This window comes from Equus caballus, chromosome 23, assembly GCF_041296265.1.
Source record: "Equus caballus isolate H_3958 breed thoroughbred chromosome 23, TB-T2T, whole genome shotgun sequence".
Classification (NCBI taxonomy): Eukaryota; Metazoa; Chordata; class Mammalia; order Perissodactyla; family Equidae; genus Equus; species Equus caballus.
This window is the reverse complement of record NC_091706.1, coordinates 42571733-42587173: the sequence shown is the minus strand read 5'-3', so window position 1 is coordinate 42587173 and position 15441 is coordinate 42571733. Positions and strand designations below refer to the sequence as shown.

Sequence of the window (15441 nt, the reverse complement as noted above, 5' to 3'; positions counted from 1 at the left end):
GTGCGTTAAAGATGATGAAACATAACTCACAGATTTTTTGGTTATTTGTGAGGAGTCTTATGGTTTAGAAATTTGCTCACTCTGGAGAGGAAAAATAGATGATAAGCTACATGGAGAAAGATTGGAAACAGCACAGAATATCATGCTGGTAATTTAAGAAATGAAGAAGATAGCTGGATTCTTACAGGGTACTAAGACCTCCAGTCTGCCCCAAATTAAAAACTCACTTCCTCTTACCTGAGTTTGTAATCTACTTCATAGCTTAATTCAAAATTTGGCAAATTAAAGACAACTCTTAGTTAAAAGAAACATAGCAACTGCAAAATTCAGAACGGTTTGATTTTGCTAATTTTTCACCAGTTCTTACAGAGCAATAAATGATCCAAATAGGTAAAGAACCTGATTAACCACACTGGTGAAAATTGAAATCTGGACTATAGTTTGCAAATGATAAATTTAAAATTATGTTTGTTTGAAAATCAAATACCTACAGTGATTTAAAAATAAGCAAAAAGGATATCTTAAATAATCTTTGGGAAATATTTCCTACATCATGTAGAAAATGATGTATGTGTATATCTTTGTTGCACGTTTTTTTTTAGTTTGAATGAAATTGAATTTTTTTGTCCAGGAGGAGTTTGACATCATGCTTGCTAGTGATGATGGCTTCTTGAGAAAATCTTGTAACAGAGATTAAATTATAATAGTAAACATTTCAAAGCATGAGCTCTGCTCAGTATATAATTCCTACTGAGAGTCATATAAACACGTCCAGGGAAAATTAATTAGTTTTACATAAATTGCCTACATCAAATGGTCTTGAGTCTTGGATTGGGTCTTTGCTATCTGTCACAGTGTGTGTATATTCTTTTGGTCTCACTATTTTATAGGGCTCATGAGAACAGTGGCTGACACTGATTTTGTTCTCTCTTCTACCTCCAGTGCTGAATACAGTGTCTGGCCTAGAGTAGGTAAATAGTCAATAGTGGATATTCAATAGGCTTTTCAAGTTGGAGATTACAACACCACCTTGTAATGTGTGGTATAGTTTTTGTTGTAAGAGGATAGCTCTAAATCTAGGAAATAGTTCAGACATGAAAATTCAATGATGTAACAATTAATCAAAATTTAAATGGATTTTAAAGATGTTTAAATCTTTCTCTACATTAATCCACAGGATGCTCATAAATAATTTTTCTTAAATTATTGCATATTTGACAAAGATTCCAGTAACTATGAAGCTTTTCTCTCCCAAGATGCATAGTAGATTCATTCTAAAATGTATGCTTAGTAGAGTTGACAATAAATTGTGGTGCACTGAGAAGTGGGACATTTTGGCAATTGTTGTGAATTTAAAAGATAAATGGAATGCAGAAAGGACTTAAAGTGGATGTAACGTGTTTTAAAAACATTCAGTCTCTTTCTTCCATATATTGACGTATGCACACTCATGTACAAAATCTGGGATTGAGCATCCCATAAATGTATTTATAAGGCATTTCAAAATATTCACAATTTAGGCACATGGAAGTATTATTCACAAGCAAATGCAAAAAAAAAAAAAAAAAAAGCCAGCACAGCATTTCAGTTAGCAGCTTAAAGAACGTAGCATAATTACGGAAAAGACAAGTAGAGGACTCCACAGTTTTGTACACATATTTATCAATATCATCATCGTCTCTTTTTAAAAGGAGTGCTTGAATTAGCTGACAAATACCTAGGATTGCTAAACTGTTTCAAAGTAGAGTTCATAATGAGAGTGAATTCAAGCTTACTGTTTAGGACATTAATTTTCTGCCTGGTGAAGCAAGCCTCCGTTTTACAGCAAAAATGCCCTAAAAATGCAGAAAATGCTAAGCTAGAACAAATACTGGAATGATTTATGACAAAATTAATGCACGCCATCAAGCTCTTGGGTTGTGAAAGCCGTCTCGTTGGCTGCGTAAGTGCTAGATTTATGCAGTTTCTCTTCATGGTTCGCTCATCTATACTGTTCAGGATGAGACACTTTCAACCAGAAGAGCTATCTGTGGTGGCATACATTATTTCTTCCCCTTACAGTCCAACTCTTGAATGGATCTGTATGTGCATATGTGCTGTCAGAAACAGAATAATTTGAGAAGTTTATCCATCATAGCGGCAAACTTAACAGGATCAAATTGCCCTACATACATATACTAGAAGATTTTCATGAGTAAAGCTTGCATGGTTTTCAGTAGAGACTAGAAATCTATATTTTTGCATATGTAGTTTCATGTCTTTCCCTTTGTTCAGAAGAAGATTCATTAAATTAGACCAAATGTTCTGTTTCACAACTGTATCAAAATTCAGTCTCAAAATGCTGTGGAGTTTACTCTGAGCCTGATGGCTGGCTCACCATTGCACTCACTAAGAGGTTTAGCTGAGAGGTAGACGATTGTAACAACACCTGTGACAGCTATTGTTTCCTCTAATAGGTAATAGAGTTTGACGATGGATCTGGATCAGTTCTCAGAATACAACCCTTACGGACTCCGAGGGATGAGGCCATTTATGAATGTGTGGCCTCCAATAACGTGGGAGAAATAAGTGTATCCACCAGACTCACAGTTTTGCGTGGTAAGGACTCAAATGCCATGTTGTTGCTTGTGTCATTGTTGAAGTCTCTATGTCAGGTGTTCTTTTGTAGGACCATTGAAAAGACAAGCATTGTCATGACACTTTAATGGGAAACTAATTGAAATAAAATGTTTGTAAGGGTCAAACTTTTAAACAAACAGTGAGAGCCTTCTCTCCTGTGTCTTGAAAAATGCTAATGAAGGAGAGAGAAGAAAATCCCAAGAAATTCTGATTTCAAATGTTAGATAGTAGTTTGGTTTTTGGTAGCAAACCTGGAAAAGAAATAGGGTATGCTACTCTTTTGCATGTTAATATTACTCGTGTATGGATTTTTAATACTGAGGTCAGCAACTACTGTCTTACAAATTACCAAAGCTGACACTGATGTTTGCAAAATTAAAGGAACATCCTCTACATAAAGATGAGTTCCTCTGAAGGAGAGGAATCAAGAACAAGACAGACACCTTTCTTCTTTCTGTCAAAAAATGTGTTATTTCAGTCTTTTATATTTTTAGAGCTAACATCTGTTGATGCAAAGTTAATGGAAATGGTATGTCCCCTTCCGTGTTTCTGGCTATGTGGCTTATGCAATTTGACCAAAGCATGGGATGACCTGCCAGATCTCCTGGAGAGTGTGTCTACTTTCTAGACTTCCTTTAGAATGACAGTACCAGAGAATAAAGGCTAGTGATTTGTGATATTCTGTTGTATATGTCTAATTTAGTCTTTTGAGTGGAGATAAGAACATTGCCTGATTTGGCTTACCTAGTAGTTGACATTTCCAGACAAGCACTTCTGTGCCTTTATCTCTTTCTTATGCATTCTTTTATTTCTTTGTTTTATTTTGTTTTGAACTTCATTTTGCTTGATTCCAGGACTTAGGAGAATAGACATTCTTATAATGGGAATTTCTATTCCCTAAAATGAAGGGAATTGAAAAGAAGAGGTCAATATTTAGTAATCACAGAGGAACATATATAGATTAAGAACATTTCTCCTCCATTCCATTTTTCTCCATTGAGGGATGTATTTACTTTGTATGTTTTATAAAATCAAAAACATCTCCTTCTAGGTCTATTTAGTACCAAAATTAATTAGTTAATTCAAGAAGCCTAGAAAATGAGATTATTTACATATGCCTCCAAAAATGTGTTTTAAATAATAAAAATGTCTAACTAAGTCTTAGAGAAAATATTGACCAACTGGATAGAAATCTTTTAAATACATGTAACAGAATTCTGCTTAAAGACAAGTCAGATTTGAGCTATCTTTCTGGCCATTATGACAAACTAGTTCATACAGGAAGTTCTCTCTTCCTCTGTAAAAACACAGAGATATTATAAAATTTCTGAAAATAATATTAAATGCGTGGTTAGGCTTGCAAACAAGAAAGAGAGATTTCTAGGTGCTAAAAACAAAGAGAGAATCTCCAGAGAAAAGACAATTTGAATCTTATAAACCCAAGATGATAACGGAATGGGCAATATGCTTTAGGGCTGGAGTTTTAACTCTCCAGCAGGACCCAGGCATATATAAAATAAGATGGGAGTAAGAGGAGGCAGATCAGCTTTCTGCATAAAGATGAGACTTCTAGCGCTATTCCTATAGTGCGATACTCAGAACCTAGAAGCTAACATAAAAGCTGGTCGGAAACAGTGAATTTCATAGAATGTGGAATAGGCAGCTATGTAAACATTTACCCCACAGAGGCATTCCCACAGTGCAGGGCATATGACCCCAGATTAGGTCATTCATATCAAATGGGCTCATGAGTACTAATTCTAGAAGTGTGAAAGCCAGTTCGAACCCATGAGGGACGGTAAGCTCCAATGAGATTAGAAATCATAGTCTGTGAACTACAGATAATTGAACCATATGAATGGAGTTTAAAATAAATGTGTTTTAAATATTTGAAAAAGTAAAGGGAGGAATAAAATCTGTCAGGCAAGAATAGGTGTTAGAAAAAAAAGAGCAGACAGGAGTTAGAAGGCAGCTTTTAGAACTGAAAGGAACCTTAGAGACTGTGTTTATACATACTATCATGTGTATTACAAAAAGTATGTATATATGTGAATATACGTACATATTCACATAAACTTAGATAAAAGATCTGAACATTGTAGAATCATTTTTTAAGGTCTTCCCATCTAAAGCAAAATCAGACTCACCTGTTGATCTTCTTTTAAAATTTTAATCTTTATTCACCTAGTTTACAACTAATGCTATTATGTAGAAAGTGTATTACAGAGGTACAATAAAATGAAATTTATCACAAACTTTTTGGGTTATTTTTTGCCTTCTGAATTCCTTAGACAAACCCCTTAAAAGGAAGCAATGGCAGTCATTTTGGCTTGATTTCATCTTTATGCATTTGATGAAGACATTAACAAAAAGTTGGAGGAAATATCACTTTACTTAGACGTTCATATGGATTTATGATTTCGTGCCTCCCAGCTCACTAGGGTTTCCCCGACTCATCTTCTTTTATCTGACTAGTCCCTGCATAAAACAAATGCATTTGAAATTTTAATATGATCTTGACTTTCTATGTGAATATCTGTCATACTTAAGTATATTTGTATGAAAATTTATGATTCCAGTAAAGTAGTTAAACTTTATTTTTCTAAAGACTATGTTTAGCAAGTTTGGAAATGTTTCATGAGAAAAACTCAAAGGTATTTTGGATAATGGAAAAATAGTCTAAACATAACCTTAAAATAGAATACTTTCATATCTCCTTGTAGGATGAAATACATGGGGCTGGGAACTATGTTTATTTCCTAGAGTTACCTCTATATAACTGCTGATAATTCTATTAATAATAATGTGTTAAAAATATTCCAATGCTAAAGTGACATTCGTAGTACATGAACATTGTGAGCAGTTAACTAAAGGAATGTGAAAAGTTTCATACCACGCTTGATGAGATTTGTGCCCATTGTAAATTCGCTTTCTTTTGGAAATCCTGTCGGCAGACGCTTAAGCTCTCTGCTTTGCGGTAGATGGAGACCACTCTACATGTGCACCCAGTGGCCCTCATCAGATGCCCGTCTTGTTCACATGGGTCACTTACTTTTCCCCTACTTTGTTGACAATGCCAAAAATGTGCCAACTGTCACACTGGGTTTGGTCTAAGTGGACTGGATGGAGATCACTAATTTATTTCACACAAGCTACTAGAGAACCTAATTAATTAGAGTTTTAAACATCTGACCTGTGTGGCTCGTGCAGAAGACGTTGAAATAATACTCTGCCCATCCATGTGCATTGAAGGGGATATTTCAGAGACAGCTTTCCCGCTGTAGCTCATTTCAAATTACCCTAGCTCTGAAAAACTGTTTTCATAAGGAAGGATAACTATAAGCTCGGGTTGAATGTGTCCTGGAATGAGATATTTGGGCAATTACGTCTATACACTGTAGACTGTAGTTCACAGAAGTAGTGGGAGAAGGGGGAGTTGAATGCGATATTTATAGCCTCTAGGTCATTTTTAAAATTTGTTCGGTTGCCCTGCTGTGGAAACACAAGCAAATACCAGCTCCCTAGTTTTATAGAACTTTGGGAGGCTGACAATATGTGTCATACACGTCTCCCTCGTGAAAGAACTTTAAGTGAAGCCCACAGATCTCACTGAGAGTTTATTAAGGACTGCGCTTTACCTACTTGTAGAATTCTGCTAAGGACTTTGGTTTAGATATTAGGCTTTCTGTGAGGAGCAAGCACAGGACCAAAGAGGGCGTTTTAAGAGGGATCATCATCCAGATGAAACTAGCTCTTTCTGAATCTTTGGTTCACTGGCCACATTTCTTCCTGAACAAAGATATGAGGAGAAAAACAGAAATTTATGTAATGATAACTGAGGATGAAAATATCAGCCACTGGGCAGGGAAAATGAGATATCATCATCCATAGTCTTTTCTTTCTCATAAGAGTCCAGGACCACCTGCTGGCTTCAGGCAAGTGGGAAGACATCAAGAATCCTTTCTTCTTGCTCACATAATTCCTCTTCTCTAAGAGAAAATTCTAGAAAAATTTGATCAACTTTTCTCTAATTGTCTGACTAAATGTCATGTTTCTTGAATTTTTTTGTCATCTAAAACAGCATGTAATATGTTGTGTTTTTTTAAACTTAGTAGGTTGTTTTCAGAAACTTACCTGTTCCCAAATAGCACTGCCCCCCAAACCATCACCAGCACTACCACAACAAAACAGGGTATAATATATAACATCATTGCTTTTATCTGCTTATAGGAAACTAGCTTGTCATTAGAACATATCCAAAGTACAATTATTGTCTAAAAAAGCTAGCTGATCAAATATGAGACACGTCAGTTACCTAGTTTAGCAGATGTATTTTATGACCTGATACTTGTGCTTGAGTATCTGCTCCACGTATAAATACTTCGTATTGTATGAATGATCGACCGCTATCAAGACATAACACAGTGTAGAAAGGACCCAAGTCTAGGTCTCAGGTAATTTGAGTTTTAACTCTGGCTCTGTCCCAAATAGCTGTAGCACCTTGAGCAAATGTATTAACTTCCCATTTTTTTTGTTTGTTTGTTTGCCTCATTTGCCCAGGAAAGGCATTGGAGTCGTGATCACTCAGATCACTTATGTCTAGCTTTCTATCATTCAGTGACATCCCTGTTTCAGCAAGTCATTTTTGGCAAGATGGAAAAATATGCTCCCTGAAGGTGACTGTTACTGAGATAGTAAAACACACAGTGAGTAGTTGGATGAGACAGAGAAGGCGTTTCATTGGGACATGGAGAGAAATGTTTGCATAATATGTCTGTTTCAAAAAATGTAAGCCATTATAGCAGTTGTTAAAAAAAAAACACAGCAACTTTTACAATCTTTCAGAGAGAAGGCAGTCGACTCTCCGCCATTGTGCAGTACCCTGTGATCAGAATTAGCATGTTCATTACAGTCTCATTTTATTAATGCCTCTTTTTGAAGATGAACACAGTTGTCCCCGCTGTGAAAATGGTACTTTGCCGTTTATGTTATAAAGTGGTCTCGGCTGGGGATCCAGGGTAGGAACATTAAAGAACAAAGCACAGCTGCTTGACTGTCACACAAAAGGATTTTTATGAAAGACTGGAACAAAAGGAAGGGTGGCCAACACAGAACAAACTTGCTGACAATTCTGGTACTGAGTGAAGATTACTTGCAAAGCCTTATAAAATGGTTGAGTCCTTGGAATAAATGGATACCGACATGATAGAGCCTTTTTGTGTGCTGCATTTCTATGCTGAAAAAGGTGGTGGTGGGCAGAGCCATATAAATAAACAGAAACCTTGACTTTTGATCGTGTAATCTTTGGTACTTTTAACAATTCTTTACGTATCAGTGTTCAGAAGGCAGGAGCCCACGTGGACAGTTCCACAGAGACTGTAGTCAGGAGAGACATTAAAACTGATAATGATTGGGAGAAAGTGCAGGTGTGGGCTGAGGCTATTTGTATTTCCTTGATCCATCTTTTAAGGACCATTGTGTTGGCAAGGCATGCTGCTTTCTTTGAATCGTTATTACTTGTTTTTCCACACTGGGGTTGTGTCTTAAAAGGGTTCAGAGAGAATGTGGGCAATTGTAAATCATTGCATTTAAGTGAGAAGAATTTTATTCTTTTGACTTCATAATATAATAGTAGTTTTAATAATTTTGAAATGAATATTGTGTCACGTGAGTGTTTACTGTTGATTGACTTGTTAATGGAGCCATAGAAATGTCAAGCTGGAATTTGGTGTTTACGTAGCCCAATCCCTTATTTTTGATGTTAGAAACAAAGGTCCTGAGAATTTGAAATGATTTCTTTCTTGGTCATACAACTAAGATTTCCTCTGGGTTTTACCTAGTCAGAAATGATCCCTGCTGTATTATGTTGTGACAATGTCTTCTAGCCCTTTAGATATTTACTTTTGATGTATAGGGCATTGTCCTGGAAGAATTCTGCTAGCTGACCAACCATAGACAGGCATGATGTGAAAGAAAATAGTGTTAATGCGCTATGGTGTGCAAAGTGTGGAAAAATCCTACCTGTTGATGCTTCATGGGAGGGAGGACACCTCTGAGTGAAGGTGTAAAGAACCTGTAGGATTTTATCAGGCAGAGCTGGTGTGAGGGAGTGTTAAGGATAGAGGAATCTTCATGAAGTTAGTTGCACGGGAAAGAAACTGCTGCTTATTTGGTGGTGGGTATGGGTGGTATATTAATCAGTTTTCTCCAGAGAATGGAACCAATAGGAGACACATATATATCTCTCTCTCAAATTATATGTAAATATTTTATTAAATATATGTTTTATTTATTTATTTATTTATTTGTTTGTTATAAGAAATCAGCTCATGCTATTAAGGAGGCTGATAACTCCCAAGATCTTTAGGGTTAGTCGGCAAGCTGGAGACCCAGAAGAGCTGATAGTGTAGTTCCAGTTCAAGTCTGATGGCTTTAGAACCAAGAGAGCTAATGTTTCAGTTTGAGTCTAAAGGCAGTGAAAAGCCAGTGTCCCAGTTTGAAGGCAATCAGGCTGGAGGAATTCTCTATTTTAGGGGAGGGTCATCCTTTTTGTTCTATTCATGCCCTCAATCGATTGGGTGAGGCCCACCACATTAGAGAAGGCAATCTGCTCTACTTGGTCTACGGATTTAAGTGTTATTCTCATCCAAAAACACCCTCACAGTCAGAACCACCACAAGGTTTGAGCAAAGATCTGGATACCTCCTGGCCCAGTGAAGTATGAGGTTGGGGCATGCTTCATTGGCTAAGGAGATTGGGCTACACAAGCAGAAAATCATGTGACTAAGTTAATGTAGACCAATCTCTATATGAGCTGAAATTTGCGAAGAGCTTTACTAAAATACTTAAAGTGATGTGGCAAACAATTCATTGTCCTTTATACATGATCGATGTTTATACTTTAAAACTGGATATTTAGGTGACTTTCATTGATCAACTTTGAACAACTTTAAAAAATTTAATTTCCTGGCCTTCACAATTAGTTTTCTTTTAAGCTACTAATTAAGACGTAGTTTTAAAAGTTGTACATGCATAGTTTATTGACATTTAGGGCATAGATAAACCAAATGCCTCATCTAGGGTTTAATTATCAAAATCCTAATTACATGTCTCCTTAGAAGAGCAAGTAACTGATTTTATTCTATTAAAAAAACAATGACTTATGAGTTAATGCCACATTAAACACAAGTATGATGACATACATCCTAGTATTCTTAATATATTTTATTAAAGATAACAGGAAAATTTACAGACTATCTTATCTGTGATCTTCCTAAATGAGCTTGTGTTTTAATTTACCTCTCAAAACTTTACATACCCTTCTTTTTTGTATTTGTAAACTTTATCCTTTATTTTGGACATCACCCTTGCATTAAATATATGTTATTTTCACCTTTAACACAGTGGATTTTTTTCTCACTAATAGATTTTGGCCACAGTGTAGCCCTATTAAATTTTCTCTCACATGTCTGATGATGTGTGTGTTCAGGAGATAAATCTGATCTCAGTTTGGGTTTCCCCAGAAGCAATCCTACATTTTTTAGAGTGTAACACCAAAAGAGCTATTTAAAACAATGGAACCGTGTGTCATGAGTGAGACTAACAAATTGATATTAACAGTTTTCAGATATTTTCTACCCTTTTATGTTGGCATGGGCACTTCTTTTTGTTTCTTTGTATATTTGTTTAATTCTATGAGTATCAGATCTAGCATTTATCAGACAATTAGAAAGTGAAATATGGTAGAAAAGACTTGATGACTTTTAATAAAGTTAGTTATTAATTATATATACACTGTATAGCTAAACCAAAAATTCTGTTGGGAAGGTATATTTGCATTTATGCATATATGTTTTATACATTCAATGTATATATAGTGTGTGTGTATGAATTGTTTAATTTGCTTCATAGCATTTTCCACTCTGAAATTATACTCTTTATTTCTTGAAACTTTTATTTTATTTACTTTTGTGCTTTTGTATATAAGCTCCATTACAATTTTCTCTGGCCTAGAAATGTTGCTAGCATTTACTGGGCAACCAACACAAATTTGTGGAATGAATGTCTGCATATAAAGAGGGATATATAGATATGGTTATGTAAACACAGACGATGCAAGTAAGAGACCATTTGAGCAGGAATTAATCTCACTTTACATATAATGGATAAAAGTGATCCTGATTTCAACGGCCATTGTAGGATGACGAGTGTGACTGAGAGCCAGATAAAATGGGCACTACAAAGAGAGATGGTGAAACAGAGGGAACCACAATGGAAACAGAATATTCTTTGATATATTCTTAGATAGACTTGGATTCATATCTATAGTCCACTGTTTCTAACCTGTGTGGATTTAGATGCATTACTTAAGTCTGAACTTGAAGCTCCTCATCTTTGGACTGGAGGATTACTTAGCTACCTTTTAGGGTTGTTTTTGGAAATTAATGGCATATGTGTGTAAAGCATGTGGCACAGTGACTCAAATATAAAAGTTGCTGAAAAATGTTAATTTCTTTCCTTCTCCCTTCATCATCCCTTTGAAGCTGAGCTATTTCAGCCCTCTTGCCCCTCCTGAATATCCAGCATCTAGAATAGTGCCTGGCACATAATAATTCAATAAATGTTCATTAATTGAATGAATGGCTATGGCGATGTGAGAGGAGGGTCGAAAATCCTGGAGAAGAAATTTTCTGTGGCTTACAAAACATTGCTTAGTCCAAAGGACTGAAAATCAGCTTTTCACATGGAAATGAGAAAATGAGTGTCTGAAAATATACATGTATTACCAAGATTTTTGGAATGACTGCAGGTCATTTATTGGTGCAATGCTCTCTAACATGCAATACCAAGAATTTTAGCTTCTTTTTGCCCCTCTCTTATGCTTGTGCTTAATGTTGTGTTCACACACATTTCCATGGTCTTCAGGATACTTGCACATTAGGACCAGGTAGTCAATTGCTTGAAGTGCCTAGGTCAAACTGAGGTCAGACTTAAAATATGATTTCTGTTCTATTGCATCTGGACCATCCTAGGTCACAGAATAGATAAAAACATATAATTGGTTTTTAATGTCTATGAAAATGCAACATCATTAGTTATATGTATTAGAAGAAGCAGGAAAATCTCATATACTGTTTCAACATTTAAAGAGAAATAGAAAAGGATTTTTTTTTTGGTTTTTGTTTTTGTCTTTTAGATTATTTATGCTATCACCTTTGGTGTAGGAGGTTATAGAAGATGTGATTACAAGTTCAGATTCTACCAACAGATAGATCTGAGTTCAAATACTGACTCCACTATTTGCTTTGTGGCTATGTGCACATTTCTTAAACTCTCTAAGCTTCAGCTTCTTTACCTGGCAGATGGAGATAATACAAAAACCTACTTCCTAAACTTGAGAGGATGATTACAAGAGATGATCCACGTAAAACTTTTAGCAAAGTGCCAGGCAGTCACTCAGTAAGTGTGAGTTGTTGTGGTGGATATCATCATCCTCACCTATGTTATTACTACCAGCACTAGTATTATAATTATCAAAATTAATTTTAAATTATTTTTATTAAAGGGCACTGCCATATTTGTGAAGCAGAAGTTTCTGGCACAGGCAGAACCATTTTTCAAAGACTAGGAAGATACACACTTTTATAGTTATTAGGTCAGGCTGCCTTGTCCACTAGGTAGTCCTGTGGTCCAGATGCATGAGCCACCATTTGGCTACTGCAGATTCCACAAAGTATTTGAAATTTGAATATCGTTCTATCATAAGTGACTGAGGAGTGTACTTAGGAGAAAATGAGATGAAGCTTTTCTTTTATCCTAAACAGAGTTATCTCTACGCTTACTGTAGAAGTTTCATGAGGGTAAGGCTCTGTTTTGGTCAACATTGAGCGCACGGTGCAGTACTTGACACGTTATAAGTTTTCAGGAAATATTTCTTGATTGGTGAACGAGTGATAAGTTTAATGAAGAGTTTTATAAATATTATTTCTTCCAGAACTACTTCACTTAAGGTTTTCTTTTGAAAAATCAGAAATAACAGAAAATGTTGCTTCCACATCTAGGATAAACACACAGTGCTTGAGAAGCAATTTGTATTAATTCATGAATTTATTCATTTAATCATATGGTTCTTCCTATGCCAGGGATTGTGCTGAGTTTTTGAAATAAAAAGATGGAAGACATTACCACCACGTGCCTTCAAGGAGGCTACAATCTCCTTTTGACAAGAAACCATACTTTTGGTTCAAATGAAAAGGCGTATACATATATACTGTGCTTGGGGATAATGAAGTCTGGTTTTAGAAGTGTGCTCATAGTAATTCAGCTTACACTTTTCTAAGCTAGTACTTGCGAAAGAGCTTCTGTCTCGAGTATTCCATCAATATGCCAGTAAGGTTTGTTGAAATGTAAAATGTATTTAACATATGAAGCCTCAACTGACAGAAAAATTAAACATCTTTTTTTTTAATGAGTGAAAAAGTTCTGAGAGAAAATTATATTTCATTTGTAGGAAGATTTGGGATATACTTTGCTTGGATTTTGAGAGAATATGATACAATAAAAAAAACTAGTAATTATCTTCAAAGTAATATTCCCATTTGTTTCTCTCCTAAATAACAGTACAAGGAATTTTTATTGCTGCTCTTACTGTTTTTTATGACTCCTTTTTGCTCTAGGTGGAGATGACACAGTGTATGTAAATATGAAATGATTTTTTAAAAAGTATACTAATAAAATACCTTAACACATCTTCTCCATCTGAAGATTTCACTAAACAAAATTGATTTTTATAATAAAATATTTATTTAAAAAGAATGAGAATTTAGGTGTTTTTACCCTTGAGGAAAAGCCATCAGCATATACTCCAAAACAGGAACATTCTTAGATATGTTACTTCGTAAGGCCTAATGACTTGGCTAGAGCCTAAAGAGCCTTCTGTTTACACTTGGGTTTTGTGCCTGTCATTATATCTTATGATGATGGATGTGAATTTCCAGGTATCACCAAAGCCTGTGTAAACTGGCGTCAAGTGCTCTAGCTGACTGACTGGGGTATTCTAGTCTTCATTCCCTATCAATGTGTTTAAAGTATGGTTCTGATAACTTAAAAACAAAGAAAAAATGTTGATGTGATATGTTTTAAACAAGCCTGGCTAACTACATGCAAACAGCATTGATTAAGCTCAGGGGCCACTCTTCTTGTGTCCTCCCGGGATGAAGCCTTGGTCAAAGACCCTAACCAAACCATTGCGTATTCTGGTGCCAGAAAATCGATATGGGAATGGTGGAGGGGAGGTGATCTTGTTTGGAGTTGAGGTTGAGAGAGATTTATCCCTCATCTAAGGAGGCTTCAGTGTCAAGGTCCTCACTTGCATGGTGCTTTCCAAAGCCCTAAGAGGGCCCAGTAGTATGTTCTGTTGATTATATGTTTTTTCCTAAAATTTGCAAAAGTAGTATTTCTGCATTCATTTTCAGAAAGTAGGCCTCTAAAATTTCATAAGCTTAAGACTACAAAATCTAGCTCTACTGCTGAGATAAAACCAAGGGAAAGAAGATCTACATTCTATTTCATATATGATTGATTAAAAAAAGTTACTTGTCCAAATCAAAGCATGGATATGAGGGGGCAGCCCAGTGGCACAGTGGTTAAGTTCATACGTTCTGCTTCTGGGTGGCCTGAGGTTCACAGGTTCAGATCCCGGGTGCGGACATGGCACTGCTTGGCACACCATGCTGTGGCAGGTGTTCCACATATAAAGTAGAGGAAGATGAGCCTGGATGTTAGCTCAGGGCCAGGCTTCCTCAGCAAAAAGAGGAGGATTGGCAGTAGTTAGCTCAGGGCTAATCTTCCTCAAAAAAAAAGCATGGATATGAGTCTCACTGGGGGCAGGTGTGTGTCTTTCCTGATTCACCTTCCATTGATTAGCACAGACTTAAAAGGACTTTGCACATTGTTTATAATTCTGAGCCCCTAAATTTATGGAGAATATCTTAGCTTTGTTTTTTTCCTCTTCTGTTTGACAGACAGTAGTAGTCATGTAATGAACACAGACTGTTCTCTCCAGGATAGTTGTGCACTTTTCACAAGGATTCTCCCCGTGAACTGAATTTTATCTGGTAATGTTTTTATTCCTCCATTCTAGAAGGCCAGTTTTTCTGTTGCTTCTCTTTTCATCTAAACATCACCAACAACACCATCACTGAAGCAAAATAATCTTTTCTGTAAGACACTAGGGATTCAGAGTTTTGATTTTAATATAATCTAGTTCTCAAGGTTGGTGTCATTATTGACTAAAATTCACCAAACAAATTTTTGAGCTTATTTTCTGTGAGTTATGTGTTGTCTTGTATGTCAAAGAAGAGACAAGGGGGAGGGCAGGAGTGGTTGGGGCTGCTGCATAAAAGGCTTATGTGTAAAAAGAATATTTGAAAGGTCTTAAGATTCCTTTTCTCAATAAGCAGACATTACAGAACCTATTTGCTTATTCATGTTTTATTGGAAAATTATTGGAAAAGCAGAAAATAAAAGTAAGAAAACAACCCATATAGAATTAAGAATCACCAACCATGCAAGTCAGCTTGTGGATGTGTGAATTTTAGTATGTAAGCTTTCCCTCTGTGAGATCCAGAGATATCCTTAACCCCGAAAGAGAAGACTGCTAAATACTTGACTAACTATTAAGAGGGGGGGCAGTTCGTATGTATTTTGAAGGAGCTCTACAGGTTCAGAGGAACCAAAGTTGGCAAGTCGCTTGGACAAAATCTCATGGATATTAACTGTGGTTGATTACCAGGTTTCCTGACTCTAAATCCTGTTCTCTAT

General features: G+C 36.0%; 1 protein-coding gene across 50 annotated transcripts in view; it reads left to right on the top strand.

Moving 5' to 3' along the window:
• Positions 1-15441, top strand: part of PTPRD (protein tyrosine phosphatase receptor type D) — a 2083106-nt gene that overhangs the window by 1787440 nt on the left and 280225 nt on the right. For all 50 annotated transcript variants that reach the window (XM_070248854.1, XM_070248852.1, XM_070248848.1 and 47 more), the window contains one exon: positions 2457-2598. In XM_070248854.1, coding sequence (XP_070104955.1) covers positions 2457-2598 — 142 coding nt within the window. The remainder of the gene's footprint in view (positions 1-2456; positions 2599-15441) is intronic.